General features: G+C 42.1%; 1 protein-coding gene across 3 annotated transcripts; it reads left to right on the forward strand.

Annotated features, from left to right (window-relative positions):
• The first annotated feature begins 390 nt into the window (after nucleotides 1-390).
• Nucleotides 391-10,191, forward strand: LOC104018069 (NELL2-interacting cell ontogeny regulator 1). 3 transcript variants are annotated; one of them, XM_087737715.1, is made up of 4 exons: nucleotides 391-510; nucleotides 2,916-3,058; nucleotides 4,880-4,968; nucleotides 9,664-10,191. In XM_087737715.1, the coding sequence occupies exons 2-4, from the start codon at nucleotides 2,935-2,937 to the stop codon at nucleotides 9,733-9,735; spliced, it is 285 nt and encodes a 94-aa protein (XP_087593841.1). In that variant the 5' UTR covers nucleotides 391-510; nucleotides 2,916-2,934; the 3' UTR covers nucleotides 9,736-10,191. The 3 variants fall into 3 exon arrangements, with proteins under 3 accessions (XP_087593841.1, XP_087593840.1, XP_087593842.1); XM_087737714.1 differs by lacking the exon at nucleotides 391-510 and adding an exon at nucleotides 653-774; XM_087737716.1 differs by lacking the exon at nucleotides 391-510 and adding an exon at nucleotides 862-910.
• The last annotated feature ends 221 nt before the right edge of the window (nucleotides 10,192-10,412 follow it).

The raw sequence follows: 10,412 nt of genomic DNA on the forward strand, positions 1-10,412 counted from the left end.
TATTCAGCACAAGCGCCATCAGTGTTGTTCTGGAGTATAGCTTGTGGGGCATTCAAAGGGGAAGAGAGGTGCAGGCTGGAAAAGGGGGGTGAAGTTTACTCTTGAGTTTGGACTCAAGTTCCAACTCAGAGTTTAAGTGCCTGCACTCCTGCGGCTGTTCCTGGCAGCCCTGAGACTGGGATCACAGAAACGCCCAGGAAGGCAGGCATGAGCGGTTATGACCCCTGTAACTCAGAACCATTCAAATGGCAGATTGTGCACTGAACAATTCCTGGCCTTCACCGAAGTCTCACCTGTGACGTGTCCTCCAGTTTCTGAGTGTGATCCCATGGTTTTTCCTGGTTTCCCATAAAGCAGGTGTAATCTGTCACGGTTATTTTCCGGCACTAGGGAAGCAAGTTGCTTGCATCAGGCACCACATCCAGCTGAGCAGACTTTGGGAAAATGATTCAGAAGACTTCAAGAGAGATGAATCAAATGGCCCGGCTTTAAAAACCTTACCTGGACCAGGTAAGTCACTGCTGGAATTCACATGTCAAAGCAGAAACATCCTTCTCCAGACCTGGGAGACACAGCCTGTTCCTCTTTAAATCTCTGCTATGTGCTGCAGTGCTCTGCATTGTTGCCATGGCAGAAATCTCCCCATAGTAATAACCTCTTTCAGAGAAGGTTAAAAAGAGACAGTGCACATGCTCAGAAATGCTGCACTTGTTCTGTTAGCAGTTTGCAGCGGCCATTTCAAAGAGACCGTCACAAAGACAAGAGAGAGATCAGGTACTGACATTTTTTTCCTTTGTTAGAGGGGATTACTTTTCTCTTTCACAGAAGTCCATGCACAGGTCTGTCTCCGTTCCCAGTTGCACTGCAGAGAGAGACTACCCTTGAAGCCTGTCGTGATTATTCCTCACAGGTAGCAAATTCCCACAGAATAACTAAGAGGCAGTAGTTAGATGCGGTCCGAGGTGACTGCTGCACTCGGGGAACAATTATTTTGCAGCGGGGCTCACATATGAAGCTGAGCTGATGCTGGGGTGGGTGATGTGTAAAGTACCCTGCAAAAGTTTAACAGTGTATCATCTGCTTTGTTTTGTTGAACCTTTCTAGTCAGCTGTGAGAATAGCCTCTGCTCCTACTGCCCAGGAGGCTTCTGCAGTAGGTACTTTCAAAGGAGGCTGGTATTATCCTAATTTACTGTTACTTGGAGACACTGCTGTTGCAAAGCCCGGTGACTTTGATTGTACTTGCTTTGTTTGCAGATCACCATTAATTAAAACAGAAAACCCAAGCCGTTTGTCATGATTTTAATCCCTTTATTTTAAGGATTGTAGAAATAAGAAAAAGCGTCACATCAGATCACTTCTAAATAGTGGGAGGGATAGGAAGCCCAGTTCTGAGGTTATAGGAATTACATTACCAGATCTATTTTTTGGTGTGGGCCCGAATATATTTCTCACTCTATGTGTACATGTGTGTCTCTTGCTTCTGAACCATCCCCTACTCTTATGTTTAGGTGCACAGGAAGGGGATGTGTATAATGCTGCTCCTTTCCTGGATGAATTGCTGGTTTGCACGTGCTGCAAGTGTTTGTGCAGAATTTGCAGCTTCAGATTAGCTGTGTCTGAAACGGTGGATTGCATATATCGAAGAGCAAGCTTGTTCCATTCTGTGTTTGTGTCAAGATGGGGAAAAACCTTTCCTTTCCTGCCTCCCTCTATTGCCCTTCCAAATGTGAAATACAAGCTGGTTTGGGGAGTGCATTCAGCACATGCAGATTTGATGTTCTTATGCAACATCTTTTGTTTAGTGTGCACTGACTTAAAAATCAGGAAGAGACCAGAATGTTGTCCTGTTTTCCTGGGTTCAGCTAAAGAGAATTTTCATGTGGATTTTATTGTGTTGCTACAACTTAACCTTATTTGATTCTTTCTTTCTTCCATTTGAACATACAGGACTGGAAGGTAAACTTGGCTGAACTAAGGACCATCCTAGCAGTTTGCCAGGATCCTTGAGGCTTGGATTGAAATCTGTAATAGATAGTTGCAGCTTGAGCCAGTCCAAGTTTCCCATGTTCCCTCTTGATCTGGACAGTTTACCTGTTGGATCAAGAAAATACTTCATTTGAAACCTGTGTACTTATAAAAAATTTTACCTCTGTGTGAAGGGGAGGTGTTGCTGGACCAGACTATACCTATCTTCAGGTCATGGTGTGGCCTGGCTGTGATGTTCAGGAACAAATGGGTGGCTGCAAATAAAAGTCTGAAGCCCAGATTAGGAGGGGAAACAGAAGGTCCAAGAGTTTTGATGCATTTACCATTAGAAATTCTACCTATGAGTTTGTGGAGGTTTAGCAAAAGTCTTTTCCTTCAGCTACTTTCATAAAGGAGTAAGTTTTTATGATCAGTGTGGTGCACAGTTAATGATAACAGTCAGCTATAGTTACACTTGTGAAAAGATGGTGCATCACTAAAGCAAATGAGTAGGTAAAAACTTCATTGCCAGGTTCAGATCTGTTTCAGCCAGCTCTATAATCCCTGCAGTTTTGATCTTGAAGTCTAACAGTGAACCAGCCGTCCGATTCATGTGCTGGTCTGGTACTGCGTAGTTAGAAAAAAGATTGAAATCACAGAGCAGGCAAAGTTGCTGGCATCCTGGATTGCAAATGACACCAAAAACTGTCTAGGGACTTCTGATCTTCTGCTTCAAGTCTAGGGACATTATCTCCCAGCTGGGTTTTATGTGCACTGCTGGAAAAGTACAGAGAACTTCTGTCCATGCTTTGCATCTTCTGATATTTTTTTTTCCTTTCAAAGGAAGATTGCCAATGCTGTAGCTGTCAGGAACATTAATTTTCTTTGTAACAAAACCTTGTCTCTGTAATGTTCCTCACTGGCTTGTTTGTGTCTCTTGATAAACAGAGAAGCACCCATTCCCAAAATGCTGGCACCCTGCCTTCTGAGAAGAGTGGTCCTTACAGTTCCTTTAGTTTTTGTGGTTGCACTGCTTCTTGCGGAGCCTGTCAGATCTGATCAAGAAGCGGGAACAGCCATACCAGCTGAAAGTACGTACCACCCTACAGTCCTCTCATACAGCTTGTACTGTGGTTTTAATGTTGCAGCACTTCATATCACTGAAGCTTGTCCAAATAATTCAAACCATTTTGGACATGTCTTGCTTATGATGTTTTAAAATCACAACTTGATAGCATACCAGTGCTGTTTTTCTCCTGCATCCAAGGCTCTCTACTCTCTCACCCTTATCTCCTGCCTGTTGCTGTCTTGCTTGTACCTGAAATCTGCCACTGTTGTGTACCTTTTTGGTACAGCCCTTTCATTGTGTTAGCCCTTTCTGTGCCAGGAGTCACCCTGTTTGCTTTTCAGAGACATTCTTGAGACTTGCTTTTTTCACCTGACATTGACTCTTCATTACATCTTTCATTCTTGGTAATGTCTACTATATTAAAGTCAGTAGTTTTTATTAAAAAAATTCACAGTGAAGATGCCAAGAAAGCACACTTTTTCAACGCTTAGTCTTGCAGTCTTCAACCACCTAATTCTCCTTTGCTGATCTGTGTTGAGTTTACTTTACATCATAAACATAATGGCAGCTCCTTGCATCAAGATGTTGATGTGGAAAATGCTGTCCTCTCCTTATGGCTGGTGCATGTATAATCACGAAGGTTGGGTGGTGGTACGGCAATGAAAGAGGAGGCCTGTAATACTTCTCAGTGGTTTTTTTTAATATCTTTTTTTTTTTCTCCCTAGCCAGTTAAAGACTTTGGCAGACTCCTTTTCTCCATCAGGGAGGATTCCTGTCTGCTGGTTAGCACACAGATCATGAGCTGGAAGCTCATACTCCAGCTTATCAGAGGCATGTAGTAATCAGTTAAATATCAAGTGTTTGCAGAATAGGCTGACAGACACTGCAGGATTTTCCAACATTACTCTAGGTTTCATCCTTTCTTCCTTACAAGACCTCAAAGAGCAAACCAAACCTGCGCTCAGAATTTCTCACTTGCGTAATATTTCCTCTGAAGTTGTCAGAGAGGCATAGGTGCTGAGAAGCAAATAAGAGCATATGTAGAGCCTGATGATCCGAAGACATTTCATCATGTCTATATTTGTTCTCTCTCAGTACTGCTATCTGTTAGGGCACAGCTTTGTGTTACATGATGATCAAGGCAAAGCAAGCCTTGTGACCTTCAGTCTGGATATCTAGATATGAGAATACTATCTTAAACACTGTAATTAGTCCAGAATGCAGCAGTTCTGCTTATCAGCAATGCCCACTAATGACAGGGCATTGTGTTTATCTGCTGCTTGCTTCACCAGCTTTGGACAAAGGTGTATCATATTCAAAGTAGAGGCTAAGTGATCTGTCTTTGTGATAATGTAGTCAATTTTATTCCATTAGCTTTCTATTTAGAGCTCAAGTTTGTGAGATTAGGAGACAAGATTTTCCAGGGAACAGGTTAATAGTTTCAGAGGTAATTTCTGAAAAATCTGAAAAGTCTGAAGATAAGGTTGAAAATGTGTTCAGGGTTGGTGGAGCAAAATAAAAGACTCAAGTTATGGGTTTAGTGTTTCCACACTATGAACTCTGACAAGAGAAGGATGAGGGGAACAGCAATAAAGGGCGAAGAAAATTTTTAATGCAAATTTGTTGAAGTAATTATTTTGTCATTGAGAGACTGGGTGAGGCATCATGATGGACCATTTACAATAACCTGGGTTGTTCAAGAGTGCATACATCAGTACTCACTCTGTGGATTCTTTTCTGTAGCTCTTCCTCATACTCAAAATCACTGTTTATTCCTTCTACTTAATAGTTCATGCCATATATCATGATTCTCTACTAAATGCTGTACTAAATGCTCTCCTAGGTCGTCCCTGTGTTGATTGCCATGCATTTGAGTTCATGCAGAGGGCTCTGCAGGATTTAAAGAAGACAGCGTATAATCTAGACACGCGGGTAAGGAAACATTGAATTCCTTTTTTTTGTCCCTTGATATGGAAGAAAATGCTGTGGATAAAAGTACATAAGGTGGATGGATTTTGCACAAGACACTCAGTCAACTGTACTGTCCTGTCTTCTAAGGTGAGGCTGGGTAATTACATTTTACCTCTCTATGCAGCAATATCTGTGGAATTCTTCCTTGGGGTATGAGGGACACTAGGAAGCTTAGGAAAGAGTGAACTGACAGTCCTCAGCCCTCTATCCTTCTCTTGCCGAGTTAACAGCCATTAGTGCTGCTGTTCTCATTCCAATTGCTGAGGGCACACCTTTAGTTTTATGTCAGGGGGAATAAGGTAAGAGCATCATTTATATTTATTAACCAAAATGAGAGAGCCAGCTCGAACAAAAAGTCTACTAAAATAGAATACTCCCCTGCGCATGCTTTTACCCCTGGGGAGAGGCTAAGGGAGGAAACATCACCTTGTAGATAGATACTTTTTACATTGCTCTGATTCCATAATGATGAAAAATGCCACAAAGTAGAACAGCGCAGGGAACGAAACTTGTTTGGCTTGCAGTCAGTGTGGAGAATTTGCCAAGGTTGGTATCTTCCTTCTGTGAGGGAAGTTGAATCTGTCTCTTGCTACTGCAACCTGCAGTCTGTGACTAGCTGTATCCCAGCTGCTGTCAGATAGCGGTGTCTCAGGAGGGTAGCTTTTTCCCCACCTCCTGTGTACCCTTTAGCTGAAGTGCTATATCTACACTCTTGCACAGATTTTTTAACAGAAGGCACTCCAACTTTCTTTGCTATTCTAATCTGCGGTCAAGGTTGTTCACAGTTCAAAGCCTGCGAACTGGCATCTTTGAAGAATGGTTTGAGGTAACTCGGAGCAGGGTCCGTGATGTTTAGGTGAAAATGCAGGTGCAGGAATGAAGATGCCTTGAATTGTGACGTAGTACAAAAAACAAACAAACATTCCAGCAGAACCAGATTGGTATGTAGCACATTTACAGTTAAACAAAATCTGTTCAATAATTACTGGTCAAATGTATTTTGGGCTCCTTCATGAAGAAATCTCATTAATGAATACATCTGCTGAGCACTGTATACAGCCCAAACAAGATGTTCAGATTGTGCTGTAAAGTAGTTCTAGCACACCTTTTCCTTCTTTTACAAACCTTTCAACTTTTCACCAGAATTTCTAAATCTTGATTAAAAAATATCTCAACTAGTGGCCTCTATGACACCTACAGCTTGCAGACCAAGGGAGAAGCTTTATAAAATACAGGTATCCAAAGCAGGAGTAGCAATAAGAGCCCCAAAGATAGCAACTGTATTTTAATGCTTTTTAAAAAATAGAAATAAAAGACAGCCAAGGAGAGGAAATGAGGATACAAAAAAGGTTTAGTTAACAGGAATGTCCTATTATTGACTTTCACAGTTGTAGATTTGACAGCAGGCCTGAAAATGTGGCTCCATGATACATTCTCACCAAAACAAACCTATTGCTTCCTTATCACTTTAAAATCTAAATAATTTAATCCATATTGAGATCCTTCAGTGCCTCTGGCCTATTCCAGTCATTAAGCTAGGAATTCTGCCTACATCTTCAAAAGACATGGAAATATTTAATAGTTGAGGACGTCTTGGAACATCCTTCTACAGTGTTTCAATTCTTAGTTTTATTATTCAGCTGTGGCTTAATTTGATGCAAACTGGGAGTTTTAAGACAATTGCTTTCAGCCACATATATATTTTACATTTGACTATTTTAGTCTGTTTTGCTGCTTAGTGGGGCAAACATTTCTGTCCCTGAAAATACAATTCCCTTTGTTAATATTCCCACTGGAGACACTCATTTCCTTGAAAAACTCTCTTTTGTTTGCAGGCAAGATTTTCAGATGATGAGTAAGCAGCTCCTAACTGTGTTGGAGGGGGAGGGATTCCCAAAAGCTTAAAGACGAAATTCCCATTTAATTCCTCCTGCAAATCTCACCCTGCAGTTCTGTACAGGGGAAACCATTTAGTTTTATTGCACAACTCAAGAGTTTTCACACTTAATTTGGCTCTGTGTTGATCTACATAGTGTCCCAAAAGCAAACTGACGCTAGCGTAGGTCATATAACCTTTTATGGGGGCCATAGGCTATATCTCCTTCCTTTTACAAGACTAGACATGCTTGTAACCTACACTGATGTGATGATCACTTACTGATTGACAGGCTGGCTGCATTTTACTCATGCGGTAAGAGAAGGGTCACAGACCACCTCTGAGAGGCTGGCTACTACCCATGCACATACCAGATCTGTTTGCCCCCCCGCGTACTGTTTTCCACCCTTTCGTTGCTGCTGACCCCTTGGAGCAGGCTGCAGGTTGGATTAGTTGTTTTAACAGCAGTAACCAACTCTGGGCAATCTTTTCTGGGGATATCTGTGGTTCACCACTCAGCCAAAGGGCAGTAGGTGGCAGGTGCAACTCTGATCATGAACTAGGGAGAGGGTTCTTGTACTGCTGGGAGGGAGCTGCTACCATCAAAACCATTCAGCCAGTTCACAGCCAGCTCCCTCCTGCATATAAAAGCTGCTCAAGACAGAGGCCAGCAGGGAGTAGGCCATAAAACAAATCCTGTAAAACAAATCCAATCCATGGGCTACAGAGTCTACTCTAAGTCTGCCCTATAGACACTTATTTTCAAAATTCCAACACATTTTTCAGAGTTAACCAGTGGACATTGCATTACAACTTTAAAGAGCTCAGGAGCTGCATTTCTAGCTGGAACTTATCAGCTTTTTTGTAGGTTCAAAATCTGGACCCTGCCCTGTTTGGGTTTTTTGGAGGTTTTGGGGTTGGTTTGTTTTTTTCAAAAACGTGCTTTAACCCACCAAGGGATAATAACAAATCTCTGTGCAAATGGTTTTGTGATCATGCTCACAAAACAGTCAGCAAAACTGTATTTAGTGCCATTCATTTTGTTCTTTATTCCTTTCTAAACTGTCAATGGTTATTTGGAATGTTCAAAGCACATTAAGTTAGATGTGCCCATGAAAGTAAAAACGAAGGCTTGAAAATGTTATTAAAGATATATAAGATGGTAAGCAGCCTTGGGGCTTAGCTCCAAAGCTGTTGGCATGCTGTCAACCTCCCTTATTCAAACAATTGCAAATGATGTCAAGGAGATGGTTAGAGGGTGGTGATGAGTGTCTTTTAGGTGATTAGCAAAGTCTGATCAGATCTACCCAGTTTTGCAGGGTAGCTGAAACAATCAAAAGCGATACCTGATTTAATATAGAACCACAGAGCTGTGTCTAGTGATTTATCATCTGGGAAAAAACCCTGACCAATAGGTAGCTTCTCCTGTACTAAGAAGGCAGGTGGTAAGCAGGATGCTTTGGCCCAGCTCTGCACTAAGTGCCTTTAGCTGATGTGGGTCAATGGGTAACACAGCCTTTAATCACATGGCAATTCCATCTCACACAAAAATCACAAGACAGGCAGATTAAGGTTGGATTTCACTGGCATTTCAAGCTGGTATTCTTTGTAATGCCCCTTCTTTGTGTAGCTGGTTGCACCAGTGGGGATTAATTTGGTGAGTGGACTTCCCACAGCTAGTGTGTCCCATGACAATAAGGAGGAAGTCCTCTCTTGGATCAGACTGATTCTCAGATACAGCTTCAGCCCATGATAGACAAACTGAGATGAAAATACGATGTTGATGTCAAACAGCTCTGTGCTCCATCATGCATCTACTAAAGCCATAAGTGCTCCAAACAGCCAGGAAAACCAAAGTGTGTGTGTGCTAGAGAGGAAGGATTCCCAAATTTCCCTTATGCAGCCCTGCTGTGCCTTCTCTGGTCCTCAGCCCCTTCTCGCACAGGTAGGCTGGGAGGGTGCAGGCCTTTCTGACCCTACCCAGCTGCAGCTCTGAGAAGTTCCCAATCCACCCTCATTGCTCCAGAGAATCCCTGTGGGCAGTGATGATCTCCTCATATTGCTGAACCTCAGTTCAACTGGGGGACCTCTGCTTTCCCCAGTTTGGGACCCCTTTCCTTAAAGAAGCCAGCAATCTCATCACATGTTTGAACTGTGATGGCTGTATGCCAGCTCAGCACCTATCGTCTGGTTTAGGCTCCAAAAGCATATTAACAATAACAACAGTGAAGCAGAAGTTAAAACAGAAGTAAATTTCTTCACTGAGAGGGCGGTCAGTCACTTGAACAGGCTGCCCAGGAAAGTAGTCACGGCACCAAGCCTGTCAGAGTTCAAGGAGTGTCTGGACAATGCTCATAAGGTTTAGTTTTAGGTAGTCCTGTCAGGAGCAGGGAGTTGGACTTGATGATCCTTATGGGTCCCTTCCAACTTGAGATATTCTATGATTCTATGATTAAATTATGCCTTACTTTCTCTGTATAACTTTCAACAGTGAGTCCAAGCTGTAATGCTCTAGGTTTAATTTTTTGAGTCTGTTTTTAAGTAAAAAGAAAATTTCTCACAGGCTTTTGGGGTTTTTTTAAGCCTCTCATGAACTTGAGTGCTTATGCTCCGGTTTGCAGAGCAGTAAGCAATGACTCTGATTTTTACCTCAGGCCTCATCTCATACAAGCAATTCCAAATCTTAGAACAAAAGTAAAATGGACTTTTCTTTGGGAGCTAATTAGCTTTACAGTGCTGACACTTGTTTTTTGATGTTGCTTTTGTTTCCTCTCTTATAGACGGAAACTCTGCTTCTTCAGGTGGAAAAAAGAAATCTGTGCGACTGTGTAACTGCAAATCTGCTGAACTGAATCCTGGAGGCCAGCTAAGGAGTATCACCTGTTCAGCGGTTTTTAAAATGCAGCTGTATAAAATACAGCTTTATAGAGTTCATGTTGCAAGCATGTATGCCCCAATGTACTGAGGAAATTGGTGGGCTGTGTCTTATGTATTTGTCTGTTCTGTTTTGGTTTTTTTTAAAGAGTACCCTCTTTGCACATCCACTGGGTTGCCAGTAAGGGCTCAATTCAGTAAGTCTGTTACTTGGGATTAGAGTGGGGGAAAAATGTACCTACTTTGATTTTTAAATCAGAGTTGGCCAAGTGTAACCCACAAGATAAATATGGCCAGCAGTGCTCTAGAGACACTTGCAGCTGTTTTTTGTCTCTAATATGAACATATCTCTCTGGCAACTTACCCAGTTATATTGAGACAGGGAATTGTGGTCTCTGTAGGCTTTGCCTGTGTATTAAAGATGATGGAAGTCCTTTCTGTTTGTTGTCTGCACTGTGACTGCGTTCAGGCATGTTGTGGTTCTGTCAGCTGTAATGAGGTATGTGTCACGAGGAGGTATATGTGTGCTGTACTTGGACCAAAACAGTTTATATCTTAGTGCTGAGTTTTCTGGTATCCTGCGTAAGAGTATGGTCTTCTTTAATTAAAACCTTCAGTTTCTTTCCCTCCTTCCCTGGACACTCCATTCTTAACC

Source organism: Nipponia nippon, unplaced genomic scaffold (assembly GCF_047370975.1).
Source record: "Nipponia nippon isolate SJK-2023a ecotype South Korea unplaced genomic scaffold, ASM4737097v1 scaffold_6, whole genome shotgun sequence".
Classification (NCBI taxonomy): Eukaryota; Metazoa; Chordata; class Aves; order Pelecaniformes; family Threskiornithidae; genus Nipponia; species Nipponia nippon.

Coding starts and splice junctions, on each gene's coding strand:
- LOC104018069 (XM_087737715.1), top strand. CDS start 2,935: ATGCTGGCACCCTGCCTTCTGAGAAGAGTGGTCCTTACAGTTCCTTTA. Junction 3,059..4,879: donor AACAGCCATACCAGCTGAAA/GTACGTACCACC, acceptor ATGCTCTCCTAG/GTCGTCCCTGTGTTGATTGC. Junction 4,969..9,663: donor CGTATAATCTAGACACGCGG/GTAAGGAAACAT, acceptor CCTCTCTTATAG/ACGGAAACTCTGCTTCTTCA.